Below are 16,081 nucleotides of genomic sequence, written 5' to 3'. Positions count from 1 at the left end.
AGAGGTCGACCCCGAGGCCTCTCGCTTGCGGAGTCCCTCAGGGGTCGGTCCTCTCGCCTCTCCTGTTCAACATCTACATGAAACCGCTGGGTGAGATCATTCGCAGTTTTGGAGTAGGGTACCATCAGTATGCTGATGACACCCAGCTTTTTATCTCAACTCCAAACAATATCAGTGATGCCCTAGACGTGATGTCCCGCTGCCTGAAAGCGGTCCGGGAATGGATGGGGAGAAACAGGCTTCAACTGAACCCGGACAAGACTGAATGGCTGTACGTACCGGCAAGCCAGGATATTCAGAACGTCCCATTGCTTAACATTGGGGACAAGTTACTACCCCCTGTTGATAGGGCCCGCAACCTGGGTGTCCTCCTAGACTCGCAGCTCTCCCTGGAAGACCACATAGGAGCTGTGACCAAGGGGGCCTTCTCCCGGGTTCGACTAGTTCGCCAACTACGGCCTTATCTGGACCTGGATTCCTTACGTACAGTCACCCATGCCCTTGTGACCTCTCGCCTAGACTATTGTAACGCTCTCTACATGGGGCTGCCCTTGAGATCCACTCGGAAGCTTCAACTGGTGCAAAGTGCGGCGGCACGGACACTCTTGGGAGCCTCCCGATACTCCCATATCACACCTCTCCTCCGTGCACTGCACTGGCTTCCGGTTGCCTTCCGTGTGAAGTTCAAGGTGCTAACAATGACATACAAAGCCCTACATGGCATGGGTCCGGACTACCTACGGGAGCACCTTCTGCCAATGTCAGCACCCCACCGTCCTGTGCGCTCCCACAGAGAGGGCCTCCTCAGGGTGCCACCACTCAAGGAATGTCGGCTGGTGGCCCCCAGGGGGAGGGCATTCTCAGTGGGTGCGCCAGCCCTCTGGAACAGCTTACCAACCGAAATCCGGATGGCCCCCGACCTCCGTACCTTCCGACGCGACTTAAAAACTTTCCTGTTCCAGCAGTCCGGCCTGGCATGATAGCGTTAATTGGGGTCCCAGTTTGTTTTCACTATTGTTTCTTATTATTTTTACTGTTCAATCTGTATACATTCCTTCCTCTGTACACCGCCCCGAGTCCCTCGGGAGAAGGGCGGTTTATAAAAACTAATAAATAAATAAAATAAATAAATAAATGACTGTTTAGTACAGGTGGGCCTCATCTTACAGCAGTTCATTTTAGGGAGTGTTCAGAGTTACAACATCACTGAAAAAAGTGACTTACGACTGCTTTTCACACTTACAACTGTTGCAGCGTGTCCAGAGTTACGTGATCAAAAGTTGAATGCTTGGCAAGTGATTGCAGCGTGGCGGGATCATGCGATCACCTTTTGTGACCTGACAAGGAAAGGCAATGGAGAAGGCAGATCCACTTAACAACCGTGTTACTAATTTAATAACCACAGCGATTCACTTAACAACTATGGCAAGAAAGGTCGTAAAACGGGGCAAAATTCACTTAACAACGGTCTCACTTAGCATCGTAAGTTTTGGGTGATCGTAGGTCGAGGACTACCTGTATGGAGAAGAGAGAAATACAGAACCTACGAAAAGGTTAGTAGGGTGAAACAGATTAGGAATCATAAAAAGAAATAAACTTTGCATCCTGGTACATTCACAGTATGTTTCTTTTTTATCATTTAATATCTGTGGCACAGATTCTAATCTCTGATCAGGGTCTAAAACGTACACTCTTTGTTTGTTTTTTTCCTTCCCTCTCAGGTGGTATTAAGTGCCCTGTGTGCAACTTTGTGTACGGCACAAAATGGGAATTCAACAGACACCTCAAAAACAAACACGGACTTAAAATAATGGAGCAGGATGCGGAAGGCAAGTGGGAGGTAAATGCCAGCTGCAACAGCTGTTCTAAAATATCGCCTTTTCCCTGAAACGTTATGGGGAATGGAGGAAAAATTGGAGCAACGTTGTCCTATAAAATGAAAAGTAAAAAAAATAATATATATATATATATATATATCCTGCTTCTATATGTTTTTACGTAGGCAGGGTTATCCAATGCAAATGAATTGTTCAGTGTCATTTATTGCTTTATAATGGAGCCTCATATGAGGCTGAAATTATACATGAGGCATTGGGGGCCATAGCAATCACATGTGGCTAACTTCCGTCACAACTCCCAACATCAGCCCAGGCATTTCTGTCTTCAAGCTGAAGACCCCCATTTTGAATGACCATGTATCTTCTCATCCCACTTTGTTGGGACATGTTGTGATTCAGGGTCAGCCTGTGGGTTCGGCAGTTGGGTCGGATGACTCAGATGAGGGGGAGGAGGGGGGTGTTGAAGAACTTGATGGCTTTGAGGCTCCGCAGAGCCCCCAGCCAGGCCCCTCCCAGCTGGTGGAGACCCAGCTGTGTGAGCCTGACAGCGTGGATGAAGATGACCCACAGCTGGCCCTGTTCAAGGACGCCCGACGCAGGAGGCAGTCAAGTAGGAGTAAACAGAGGAAGGCTGTGGGGCTTCTCAGAAGGAGGGAGAGAGAAGCCACGCCCTGAACTCTTTATAAAGGACTTGTGTGGGGAGGGCTGGTTTGCTGAAAGCAACCGCTCAGATAGTGTTTCAAAGCTCCGGTATCTTGGTTCGTGTCTTGTTTGTTTTTGTAATAAATTTGGCAGACGTATTCCAGCCTCTTGCCGTCTGTAAAGGGGTTGCCTTTTCTGCAAGGCCGGTAACAGGCTGGTACAGAACAGGGACACTCAGTTCAGGTCGCATTTCTATACAGGTAGTCTTCGACTTATGACCGCAACATTTTTCTTGCTAAGCAAGATCGTTGTTAAATGAGCTTTGCCATTTTACAACCGTTCTTGCCCCAGTTGTTAAGGGAATCCCTGCAGTTGTTAAGTTAGTAACATGGGTGTGTGTGTGTGTGTGAAGTGAACCTGCCTTCCCTGTTGACTTTGCTCGTCAGAAGCGGGTTGAAAAGCGGTCCCATGATCCCAGGACACTGAAACTGTCATACATACATGCCAAGTGTCCAAATTTTGATCACGTGACCATGGGGATGTTGCACCAGATAGCAAGGTTTAAGGCAGGGGTAGCTGGCTCAGGAATTCTGGGAGTTGCAGTCCACAGGTCATAAAGGGGCCTTAGTTGGCCACCCTTGATTTAAGGGAAAGGACTAGGAACATTAGTATTCTTGTTTATTCCTCTTTTTTTAGAATTTTAATGGTGTTTTTTTTAACCTGTAATCAATATGGGATGTGTGTGTACATAGATAGATAGATAGATAGATAGATAGATAGATAGATAGATAGATAGATAGACAGACAGACAGACAGACAGACAGACAGACAGACAGATAGATAGATACACACACACACACACACACACACACACACACACATATATATACATAAACACACCTTAAAAGGCAGACCATAATACCATAAAATCCTTTAGGTTAGTTCTGCTCCTCTCCAGTTTCTCCTTGGCAGAATGTTCCTTTTAATCCATTATGTTCTATTCAATATATTCACCCACAGAAGCTCCACTCTTAGTGGGAGTTGACCCAAATGCAGAACATTATTTTTTTTACTTGTGTCGGTTAGGTGAATTGCTGAATCTCAGTGTCAGCACTGTACAAATGCATTTATGGGAAGTTTCTTGTTTAGACCCTCTAAAGTTAGACTTCCAAGCTTTATTTCAATAGCTATTATACTGGGGATGAAGATAGAATGGAAGTAAGAAATGCATTTATATCCAAATTCAGTTCACAAATTAATGTGTCTACCGCTAGTCCTCCACTTACAAATATTCATTTAACAAGCGTTTAAGTTACAACGGCACTGAAAAAGTGCTTACATTTATAACCGGTCTTTGCACTTTGTCACAACATTCCCACAGTCACAGAATCCAAATTTGGTCACTTGGCCATGTGCGTGTATTTATAATAGTCACAGTGTGCCAGGATCACGTGATCACCCTCTACAACCTTTTGACAAGTAAAGTCAATGGAGAAGGGGGATACACTTTACGACCATGCCATTCACTTAACAACCATCTGGCTTCTGACAAGTAAAGTCAGTGGGGGGGAGCTGGATTCGCTTAACAACTGTGTCATCCGCTTAACAATTGTAGTGATTCACTTCATAACCATGGCAAAAAAAAAAAGTCACACAGTCAGGCACAACAGACTTACTTAGTGATGGAAATTCTGGTCCCAATTTGGTCGTAAGTCGAGGACTACCTACGTAGTAAAATATTAAATTGGAGGCTCGATCGCAAAACAACTGAATCTTGGATTCTTAAAAAGGCCTTGGGAATGTGTTAAAATTAATTAGTACAATAAAATTAGGGCGGCACGGTGGCTCGGCAGTTGACACACTGGGCTTGTCGCCTGAAGAGCTGACAGCCCGGTTTCACAACCCGAGCGCCACGCAATGGATGGGGTGAGCTTCCATCCTCGCCCAGCTCCGCCAACCTAGAATTTCAAAAGGACGTAAACGCAAGTAGATTAATAGGTACCACTTCAGTGGGGGAGGTAACAGTGCCCCACGATGTCATGCTGGCCACATAATCTCAGAAACGTCTTCGGACAGTAGATGGCCTTGAAAAGGAGATGAGCACCGCCCTTATAGTCGGTCACGAGAAGCAGAATAAAATCCACAGGGGTCTCCTTTACCTTTTTTACAATAAAGTTATGCAGTGCAATCTTCTTGTACATATTTATTTAGAGATAACCCCCTTGCGTTCGATGGAGATTATTAACGGGGGTTATAAGACTGCGGTCTCATTTTTCTCCTTGAAAAAAACGATGGGGGAAAATGACTGTGAAGATAAGTAGAAATCTTAATGACTCGTGTTAAACTTAAAAACTAGAACCTGAACCTCAGCTGTTGGTGTTTTTCAGGCAAAGTCTGGATTGAAAGCAATGCAATAAGTTACAGCTTTCTTCTAATCAAAAGGATTCCTTTCACGCCTATAATCCTACTGATTTTTTTTATGCGCATATCCTTATGCACCAACTAGTAAAATTAATGAGGTTGATAACAATGAGAGATAGGATTGATTTGATAAGAATCTCCCCGTTGTGCAACTGGCTTGTATTTGACCTTGACAAGTCATTTCCAGATTACTTTTCTGGTAAAAAAAAATGTTCTTTTGTTGCTGAATCTTTGCCTCCTTCAGACATCAAAAGATTCTAACTTGTTTCATTGTCGAGAGCCATTTTGTGATGCCATTCTGTTCAAAAATATATACTTAAGCTTGAACCGCAGGTAAGTATTTTGGCAGTTCTGTAATATACTGGTGCCTCTTAACTTCATTTCTTCTCCAACGGCCTTCTGTTTTGCAGCAAGCTACAGAAATTTCTGAAGAATCCTCTACGCAATATCTTCATATCACCGAAGCTGGAGATCTGCAAGGCACTGAGGCTGCTGTTGCCGCTCTGCAGGACCTGAGATATACCTCAGAGAATGGTAAAATGTTCTTAGTAAGACCAAATGAATACTTTGAAAAAATGGTGTTTAATTGATGTTTCAGCCAGCTCAGTCTAGTGCAGGGGTAGGCAACCTTGGCTCTTTTATGACTCGTGGACTTCAACTCCCAGAATTCCCAAGCCAGCATGACTCAGCTTTGAAACCTCTCCCTTTCCCTTCAGCATGGCTGGCTCAGGAATTCTGGGAGCTGAAGTCCACGAGTCATAAAAGAGCCAAGGTTGCCTACCCCTGGTCTAGTGGTTAAGGCACCAGGCTAGGAACCAGGAAACTCTTGAGTTCTAGTCTTGCATTAGGCACAAAAACCCAATGGGTGACTTTGGGCCAATTGCCAGGAGACAGTGAATTCTAGTCCTGCCTTCGCATGAAAGCCGGCTGGGTGACTTTGGGCTAATCACTAGGAGACAGTAAATTCTAGTCCTGCCTTAGGCATGGAAGCTGGCTGGGTGACTTTGGGCCAATCACCAGGAGATGGTGAGTTCTAGTCCTGCCTTCTCATGAAAGCTGGCTGGGTGACTTTGGGCCAATCACTAGGAGATGGTAATTTCTAATCCTGCCTTAGGCATGGAAGCTGGCTGGGTGACTTTGGGCCAATCACTAGGAGATGGTGAGTTCTAGTCCTGCCTTCGCATGAAAGCCGGCTGGGTGACTTTGGGTCAATCACTAGGAGACGGTGATTTCTAGTCCTGCCTTAAGGCATGGAAGCTGGCTGGGTGACTTTGGGCCAATGACTAGAAGACGGTGAGTTCTAGTCCTGCCTTTGCATGAAAGCCAGCTGGGTGACTTTGGGGCAAACTGTCAGTTAACACATTTAAAAGATAAGAAGAAAAGACAGCATCAGCATTCAACTAATATTAAAAATGAAATAACTTGAAGAGGAAATTTGCACCAGATGCTGCAGGAAAATTGGAATAAAATGCAATAAAGCTCCCATGAAGGAGAAGGCAAGCATGAAAGGAGGGTGGTGAGACGTTTGAATCAGAAGACGGGAGGGATTTTTGGCATTACAGGTAGTCCTTGACTTATTACCATAATTGAGACCAGAGCTTCCCTTGCTAGGCAAGGTGGTTCTTAAGTGAATCACGCCCAGTTATACAGCTGTTTTTGTCACGGTTGGCAAGCAAATCACTGCAGTTCTTGAGCGGTCGCTAAACGAATCCATCTTCCCCCATTGACCATGCTTGTTGGAAGCTGGCTGGGAAGTTTGCAGTGGCGTTCACATGTGCCCAGCATACTGCAACCTTTGTAAATTCATGCTGGTTGCCCAACACCTGAAAATTTGATCATGTGGCTATGGGGATGTGAGAATCGTAAGTGCGAGGATCAGTTGGAAGTCCCAATAATAATAATAATAATAATAATAATAATAATAATAATAATAATAATAATAATAATAATAATAATAATAATAATAATAATAATAATAATAATAATAATAATAATAATAAAGTTGGAAGGGACCTTGCAGGTCATCTAGTCCAACCCCCTGCTCAGGCAGGAAACCCTATACCATTTCAGGCAAATGGCTGTCCAGTCTCTTCTTAAAAACTTCCAGTGTTGGAGCATTCACAGCTTCTGGAGGCAGGTTGTTCCACTGGTTAATTGTTCTAACTGTCAGGAAGTTTCTCCTTAGTTCTAGGTTGCTTCTCTCCATGACTAGTTTCCATCCGTTGCTTCTTGTCCTGCCTTCAGGTGCTCTGGAGAATAGCTTGACTCCCTCTTCTTTGTGGAAGCCCCTGAGATATTGGAACACTGCTCTCGTGTCTTCTCTCACCCTTCTTCAATGCCATTGTAACTCGCTAAACAAAACGCTTGTAGATTGAGGACTACCTTTAGTGTGTAGAGTGGTTTCATAGAGGATGCAGTGCGGCAAGGCGAGTAAGGGGAAATGGTGGTCACAGTACCACCACGTTTGCATCATCCTCACCGTGCTAATCTTAATGCTTCTCCCCCATAAGGAGGAAGACTTGATGCCACAGCTGTCAACATCCTTCAGCAAATCATAGAGCTGGGATCAGAGCCCCATGACGGTGCTGCTCTAGCTTCTGTGGTTGCCATGGCCCCAGGAACCGTCACTGTGGTGAAACAGGTAACTTTTCATTCCCAGCTAAACTAACACTCTCCCTCCCTCCCTCCCTCCCTCTCCCTCTCTCTCTCTTTTCTTTATTCTATGAAATTCCAACCCTTTTCCATCCCTTAATCTATTTTGGCGCTGTTTTTGCTTCCTTCTCCCCCCCCTCCACCATCAAAGTGATAGTTGATTTCCAGCTGCTGTGAGAATTGCCTCTCCTCCTCTCTCAGCTGCTGTCCTTACCAGCCTTCTCTGTGTGATTCCTCTCTTTCTTCTTCCCTTCAATCGGACCGGCTACGTGAGCCTTGCTGAATTCTTCAAATGCAGCCACTAAGGAAGATGAATAAATCAATATATACATACATGCATACAGCACTACTCTTTGAATCAACCTAGTAATAAGTATCGGTAGCCCTAGACAGTTAGAACAATTAACCAGTGGAACAACCTGCCTCCAGAAGCGGTGAAGTTTTTAAGAAGAGACTGGACAGCCTTTTGTATGAAATGGTATAGAGTTTCCTGCCTGAGCAGGGGGTTGGACTAGATGACCTCCAAGGTCCCTTCCAACTACTACTACTACTACTACTAATTATTATTATTATTATTATTATTATTATTATTATTATTATTATTATTATTATTATTATTATTATTATTATTATTATTATTATTATTATTATTATTATTATTATTATTATTATTATTACTATACCAGGGGAAGGCAACCTTGGCTCTTTTACAACTCGTGGACTTCAACTCCCAGAATTCCTGAGCCAGCAGTTGTAAAGGGAGAGGATTCCAAGCTGAGCCATGCTGGCTCAGGAATTCTAGGAGTTGAAGTCCACGAGTCGTAAAAGAGCCGATGTTGCCTACCCCTGCCCTAGACTTACAGCAGTTCATTTAGTGATGGTTCAAAGTTACAGCAGCGCTAAAAAAAAAGTGACACAATCGTTTTTCACACTTACAACCATTGCACCATCCCCGTGGTCAGGTGATCGAAATTGAGACGCTTGGCGACTGGCTCATATTTATAACGGATGCGGTGTCCTGCATGGTCCTGTGATCCCCTTTTTCAACCTTTTGAAAAGCAAAATCACCGGGGAAGCCAGATTCCCTTAACAAACATGTTACCGACTTAACAACTGCAGAGACTCATTTAACAGCTGGGGCAAGAAACGGGGCAAAATTCACTTAACACCTGTCTCCCTTACCAACAGCAATCTGGGCCTCAATTGTAGTCAGTACAGGACTAGCCGTATTGCTGAAAAAGATCTGGGTCCCACAGCAGTTGCACATCAGGCTTCATGAGGAAGCCCATCTCCAATTAATTGAAGGCATCATGGTTGAAGAAGACCTACCTGACCTGTTCAAACTGCAGAAGTAGTCCTCAACTTCCAACCAATCATGTAGTGACCTTTTGAAATTACCACCAACCCCAAAAATGGGGACTGACAACGTGGATCTGAAGTTCCGACGGTTCCCCCGCAACCATGTTTTACTTAATTTCCGTTAATTCACTTACTTAATGTTTTTTTTGGCAAAATTGTGCCATAGCATATGATGGATTTGCTAACCATCACGGTGTTGGTTTTACGACTGCTACATTTACTTTACGCCATGTTCGTTTAATGACCCCCTCCCACACACAAAAAAGGTCATGAAATTGGGTTGATCGCCAAATAACAACCGTTGCAACATAACAGCCATTAATGGGCAGGCTCTGTGACGGTTGTACTTCGAGGAGTACCTGCATCATCAGAAAGTGGGCCTTTCACATAAATGTTAAAAGGTTTTTCCCCATCCCCTGAAGGCAGGACAAGAAGCAACGGATGGAAACCAATCAAGGAGAGAAGCAACCTAGGACTAAGGAGGAATTTCCTGACAGAGCTATTAACCAGTGGAACAGCTTGTGGATGCTCCAGCACTGGAGGTTTTTAAGAAGAGACTGGACTTTTATTGTCTGAAATGGTATAGGATTTGCTGCCTGAGCAAGGGGGTTAGACTAGAAGACCTCCAAGGTCCCTCCCAACTCTGTTATTCTGTTACACTCTTGTGTTTCTTGCTCGCGGAGAAGTAAAAAAAAAAAAGCTTTCATCACTCATATTAAAAAAAACAGATTATAGTTTCCACATAAACTACACTTTTGAATAATGTACGTATCTGTAGATCCCACAAGCCTGTGGCAATATTGTAAGCGGACCATTCTATATAAAACACTGGTGTTACTTTGGGTTAGACCATTTTGAAAAAAAGCCCCTTCAATTAATTGTCGAATCGCTTCCTCTGCTTTTATGACTTCAAACCACATATTGGTCTATGTCAGGGGTAGGCAACCTTGGCTCTTTTATGACTCGTGGACTTCAACTCCCAGAATGCCTGAGCCAGCCATGCTGAGGGGAAAGGGAGAGGTTTCCAAGCTGAGTCATGCTGGCCCAGGAATTCTGGGAGTTGAAGTCCACGAGTCGTAAAAGAGCCAAGGTTGCCTACCCCTGGTCTATGTTATGCTTATGCATTTTAAAGATTTATTTTAATATCAGTTAAAAGGATAAATTATGTGGTGGGTTTATAAGTGGACTGTCTAGGAGTCAAGTGTACATCAAGCTCACAGGCAAAGCAGCTTATATGGACATGAAGCTTGATCAAGCCTCCTGTCGTAACCAGTATTTTGGGGTACGATGGGTTTAAGTCAGTGCTAGGGAAGAAATCTCTTTTGTAGGGTCCTCAGTGGTCTCTGAGCAAACCCCATTTCCTTTTAGCACTGATGATGTGACCTAGTCAGGTAATGAAATATCTGCAAGAAAACCACCAGGCTTGGAGAATACCAAGGACCCCGCAGTTCAACCCTGAGCTACAAATATTCTCTTCTGTCATTTGGTAGTGTTTGCAATGGCTGATACTCCTGTTGTAGCTGCCCCCACAAGCTGTTGGAGACGTTCTCCCCCCCCCCCAAAGAATGCTTGTGACATGGAGCAGAGAAGGCTGGCCTGCGTCCCGCTTTCGCTGAGTGACGATGACAAATGCTTCCAGGCTGATCAAAACACCTTTGTAGCCTTGGACTGCCACCTTGGCCCTCTTCTGTTTTTGTTGATTATCTTGCAGAGTTTCTCGGCTCTCTGCTGAAAGAAGCGATGAGTCCAGGAATTGAGCTGGCAAGCCGCGAGCACCAAATTACCTCACATGAAGGACTTGAACAATTCCTCAGCTAGCCTTGCAGAAAGTCAATTAAGTCGAGCTAAATAAATGCCTAGGCTGTTCTCTGGGTTCAGAAGCTGCTTCCTAATGTTGCTGAAAAAGAAAGGTGCCTTGTCTGTAGCTAGCCCAACCCCACCCCACCCCCGGCACTGGGCTAGGATGGCAGAAATGGATGTGGAGCAATTACCTTTACAAATAATTCACATGACAGAGAACAATAGAGTTGGAAGGGACCTTGGAGGTGTTCTAGTCCAACCGCCCTGCTCAAGCAGGAGACTTTATACTAGGGGTCTTCAAATTTGGCCCTTTTGTGACTTGTGGACTTCAGCTCCCAGAATTCCTCAGCCAGGCACGCTGGCTGAGGAATTCTGGGAGTTGAAGTCCACAAGTCATAAAAGGGCCAAGTTGGAAGAGCCTTGCCTCATACCCTTTCAGACAAAGAAGTTGTCCAATCTCTTTTCGAAAGCCTCCAGTGATGGAGCACCCACAACCTCGGAAAGCAAGCTATTCCATTGGATTGCTCTTAATATCTAACACACCTTCCTCCTCCTGTCTCCCCACAACAACAACCCTGTGAGGCAGGTTGGGCTGAGAGAAAGTGACCGACCCAAAGGCATCCGGGCAGCTTTTATGCCTAAGAGGTGACTCGAACTCAGAGTCTTCTGGTGATTCGCCCAAGGCATCTAGCTGGCTTTCGTGGCTACGGCAGGACTTGAACTCACGGTCTTTTGCTTTGTAGCCTGCTCCTTGCATGATGGGTGATAAGATAGTTTTCTTGTTGTGGTCTTGGATTTGCTGTGCTTTTTTTTTTTTCTTTTCAACCTCCTACCGTCTTTATCAGTGATTATTAAGAAGAAAAAGACATTTCCTTAAATAATAAATAAGGCCATGTAAATACATTTAACAAATAAATAAATAAATAACACCATCTGAGGGGTGGGGGAAACCACAAGGAGAATGGATGCTTTTTCAATCTCTACTCATCCATTCTCCCCATGTTTTTCCCCCCTCAGATGCTGTTATTTATTTATTTGTTATATGATTTTAAAGTCAGTCGGTTGTTGTTCGTTTTGGTGAGGGGGGGTGGGTGGGATTTTGTGGCATTCTCTGAGCCCGGTGACTTTCAGCTGTTGAAAGAGTGAAAAGAACTGGAGGTTATTTTAATGCATTGGTGTCAAGGAGTCTCTCTATCTCCACTTTTGTCATCTAAAAACCCCTTTAAGCAAAAAGGGAGGTTAGGTCTGAGTGGGCAGAAAGAGAGGGACAGATTTCAATCCCCCTCCCACAGTGCTCTTGAAGGAGATAATTGTCTCCCATTTATCTCTCAGTCCTAATTACTCACCTAATTACAAAACTCATCTTGAAATACCTTCTGCCAGGAGTTTTTGAAAGAGGGCCAGGCTTTCCTTCTTTCCAGAATTTTTTATCAGTAAAGTAAGTGTGTGTGTGTGTGTGTGTGTGTGTGTTTCTGCGTCTATCTGTGTAGACATGTGCACGTGTGATATTACTCACAACCCATTCTTTCACCCGTATTGGGTCCTTACAGTTACAACTAGTTGTTTAGCAATCTTTCAAAGTTACAATGCCTCCCCCCCCCACAAAAAAAATGCTACTTACAACCCAGTTCCAAAATTATGACATTCCTCCCCCCCCCCGGTGCCTGAGTTAAGTGACTGCATTTTGAGCACTGGACAATTGGCCCACGTATACCACCGTTTGCAGCACCCCACGATAATATAACCGTGATTTATGGCAACTTTTGCCAGAAATCGGCATTTACTTCTGATTTTCAGCCAAGATCGCCCTACATCAAAGAATGGAACTGTGGGGGTTCGCTTGATGACTATACTGTTCACTTTCTGACTGCTGCCTTCACTTGCTGCATAAAATATGATCCGGTCATATGGTAGCCTACTTTATGACCACCATCACTTATAATTCCAGGCTCAGTTATGGTCATAACTCAAGGATTATCTGCATTCTTTTCTTAAAATCCTCATGTCTGGTCTACCTATGTGCTTGCTTTTTTTTTTTTACAGAAGCCATTTTACTTCCCTCTGCGGTGTGGATTTTCTGTCCCTGATTTTTTTTAAAAAAAAAAAAATCGTATCAGTGAGGTGCCATCGAACGGGCAAAGTTTTAAAAATTCTGCTGAGCTAAAAAATATAGAAGGCATAATGCCATAATTGTTAGAATGCAAAGTAGGTAGTCCTCAACGTACGACCGCAATTGATCCCAACATTTCCGTTGCTAAGCGAGACAGTTGTTAACTGATTTTTGCCCCCTTTTACAACCTGTCTTGCCACAGTTGTTAAGTGAATCACTGCAGTTGTTAAGTGAACCTGGCTTCCCTATGGACTTGGCTCGTCAGAAGGTCGCAAAATGGGGTCACGTGACCCTGGGGACACTGCAGCCGTCATAAATATGAGACACTTGTCAAGTTTTGGTCAGTGACCACAAAAATGCTGCAATGGTCACAGATCACTTTTTTTCAGTGTTGTTGTAACTTTAAACTGTCACTAAACAAGTTTGTAAGTCGAGGACTACCTGTGGCTGAAAAAGAGAAAAAGTGGAAGTATCACTAAGTAGTGCATAACAAAGGGACGCGGTGGCTTAGTGGGTTAGGACGCTGAGCTTGTCGATCAGAAGGTTGGCAGTTTGGCAGGTCGAATCCCGAGTACCGCGTAACAGAGTGAGCGCCTGTTACTCGTCCCAGCTTCTGCCAACCTAGCAGTTCGAAAGCACGTAAAAATGCAAATAGAAAAATAGGGACCACTACGATGGGAAGGTAACAGTGTTCCGTGCGCCTTTGGCGTCTAGTCATGCCGGCCACGTGACCACGGAGACGTCCTCGGACAAGCACTGGCTCCTCGGCTTTGAAACAGAGATGAGCACCGGTCCCTAGAGTTGGAAACGACTAGCACACATGTGCGGGGGAACCTTTACCTTTACCTTACCTTAGTGCATAACAACTGTTTGATTGCCTACTATTTATCCAAGTGGGTTTCTTATGTAAATGCAAGCAAGGAAGTCAATCAGAATAGAACTGGAAGGGACCTTGGAGGTCTTCTAGTCCAACCCCATGCTCAAGCAGGAGACCCTTTACAATTTCAGACATCCAGTCTCTTCTTAAGAACCTCCAGTGTTGAAGAATTAAACAAAGAATTAAAATGGAAGGGCATCTCCATGCGATTTGACAGCTGCTATGAACCTGTTTTCTTTTCTTGTCAGAGAGAGATAAAATTAAAATTTTGGATAGGTGGCATTTGAGGGTTTCAGTTCAACAGGAGCCCCTTGGAAGGAGTCTAAACACTGATCCGATGTGACTTGAACATACCCTGAGAAACACAGCAATTTGTCATGGTAAAAGGTGCAGACTGATGTCCACCAGAGACAGAGCTGAGGCGTCAACAGCAGTCAGCCGAATGACAAAACTAGTAGAAACACATGGATAAGAGCAGCTAGGCAAACTGCTAAATTTCTTTATTGACCATTTTCATTTCAGGAGAATATCAAATTGAATAAGCATTCAGCTCGGGTGCCTTGAGTCCCCAATGAGATTTTGGTTTCCGCTCACCTTTACATCAGCCACCTTCCTATTCATCTTTGTTGCCGTGTTATTTATTTGCATGTCTCCGTGGCATTTAAAATTATGCAGGGCCTTCGACTAAAAAGAAAAAAAAAACATGCCCATTTGAGCATCCATTCAGGCTATATTATCCTTGGCTTGCAAGTCTCCCTGCGCCTAATAGCTCTCTCTATCCCAAGCTATCCGATTTGTTGCCACGGCAATTGTACGTGCTGCCGAGCACCATTTGCAGGATATAGTGCTGGTCCGTTCTGTGATGTTGTGACATTAAGCAACGTCTGGCTGCCATAGAACAACAGGGTTGACAATTCACCGCCCGTGAGTTATCTGTTTATACCAAGGCAGGGATGGGTGAGATGGTACAATTCTCTGATTTGAGTAGCCCACCTGTTAACTGTTGGGTTACCTGTTTAGGTTCTGTGCTATAAATGATTACAAATGATGTGGCTTGCAAATTCTAAATCGTTTAAGCCGGTTGTGTTTACGGATGATGGAAAGTAATCAAAGAGAGAGAAGCAAACTAAAACTAAGGGGAAACTTCCTAACAGCAAGGACAATTAACCAGTGGAACGGCTTGCCTCCAGAAGTTGTGGGTGTTCCATCACTGGAGGTTTTTAAAGAAGAGACTGGATAGCCACTGGCAGAATGGTAGGCGGTCTCCTCTAGACTAGAACAGCGGCCCCAAAGGTTTTGGGCACCAGGGACCGGTTCCTTGAAGAGAGTTTTTTCTGTGGGCATGGTTTCATGCCGTGGTGGCGAACCTATGGCACGGGTGCCAAAGGTGGCACACTGAGCCCTCTCTGTGGGCACGCGTGCCGTCGCCCCAGTCCTAGGCCTTCAGCTGGCCTTCAGTTTTATAAAACCTTTTCGCTTTAGGCCTCCGCCGCCGTGTGCAAAAAAAAAAAAGGTTCAATCAATCAATTTCAACTTTTCGCAGGAAAAAAAAACCTCGCAAAGTTGGAATTGATTGATTGAACTTTTTAGTCCCACCAAGTCTGTTGTTAGCACCATAACCACGCCCACCCAATGGGCCACACCCACCCAATGGGCCACACTCACCCAATGGGCCATGCCCACCCGGCACCCGACGATACATAAGTGGGTTTTGGGTTGCAGTTTGGGCACTCGGTCTCTAAAAGGTTCGCCATCACTGTTTTCATGTGTTGCCTGCATCCCCCGGATAGGGTTTCGCTTGTCTGCATGACCCGGTTTCTAGCATGCTGCGGACCAGAGCTAGTCCATGCACATGGGGTTGGGGACCCCTGGATTAAAAGACCTCCAAGGTCTCTTCCAACTCTGCTATTCTGAGTGAGCAACTGGCAGGCTCCTTGCTTATTAGATCTTTTTCTCCTTCACTCCCCATTTCTTCGTTAAGCATGACCTGTCAAGAAGAATGTGGTCAGCCAGACATCTTTAGATTATTTGGTACAGACATGCTGAAATGACTACATATGCCTTCCGTGGATGATTAGAAAGAGTACAGTTAATCCTTGTCTTAAGGTAAGGGTAAAGGTTCCCCCACACATGCGTGCTAGTCGTTTCCAACTCTAGGGGCCGGTGCTCATCTCTGTTTCAAAGCCGAAGAGCCAGCGCTTGTCCGAGGACATCTCCGTGGTCATGTGGCCGGCATGACTAGACGCCAAAGGCGCACGGAACGCTGTTACCTTCCCACCGTAGTGGTCCCTATTTTTCTACTTGCATTTTTACGTGCTTTTGAACTGCTAGGCTGGCAGAAGCTGGGACGAGTAACAGGCGCTCACTCTGTTATGCGGCACT

The 16,081-nt window shown here is 44.8% G+C and overlaps 1 protein-coding gene across 1 annotated transcript in view; it reads left to right on the top strand.

Moving 5' to 3' along the window:
• ZFAT (zinc finger and AT-hook domain containing) overlaps positions 1-16,081 on the top strand; it is a 144,507-nt gene that overhangs the window by 101,551 nt on the left and 26,875 nt on the right. The window contains exons 13-15 of the mRNA XM_081323523.1: positions 1,722-1,840; positions 5,312-5,435; positions 7,412-7,542. Of these exons, the coding sequence (XP_081179649.1) occupies positions 1,722-1,840; positions 5,312-5,435; positions 7,412-7,542 (374 nt within the window). The remainder of the gene's footprint in view (positions 1-1,721; positions 1,841-5,311; positions 5,436-7,411; positions 7,543-16,081) is intronic.

This window comes from Vipera berus, assembly GCF_964194415.1.
Source record: "Vipera berus genome assembly, chromosome: 3".
Taxonomy (NCBI): Eukaryota; Metazoa; Chordata; class Lepidosauria; order Squamata; family Viperidae; genus Vipera; species Vipera berus.
This window is presented reverse-complemented; position numbering and strand designations above follow the sequence as displayed.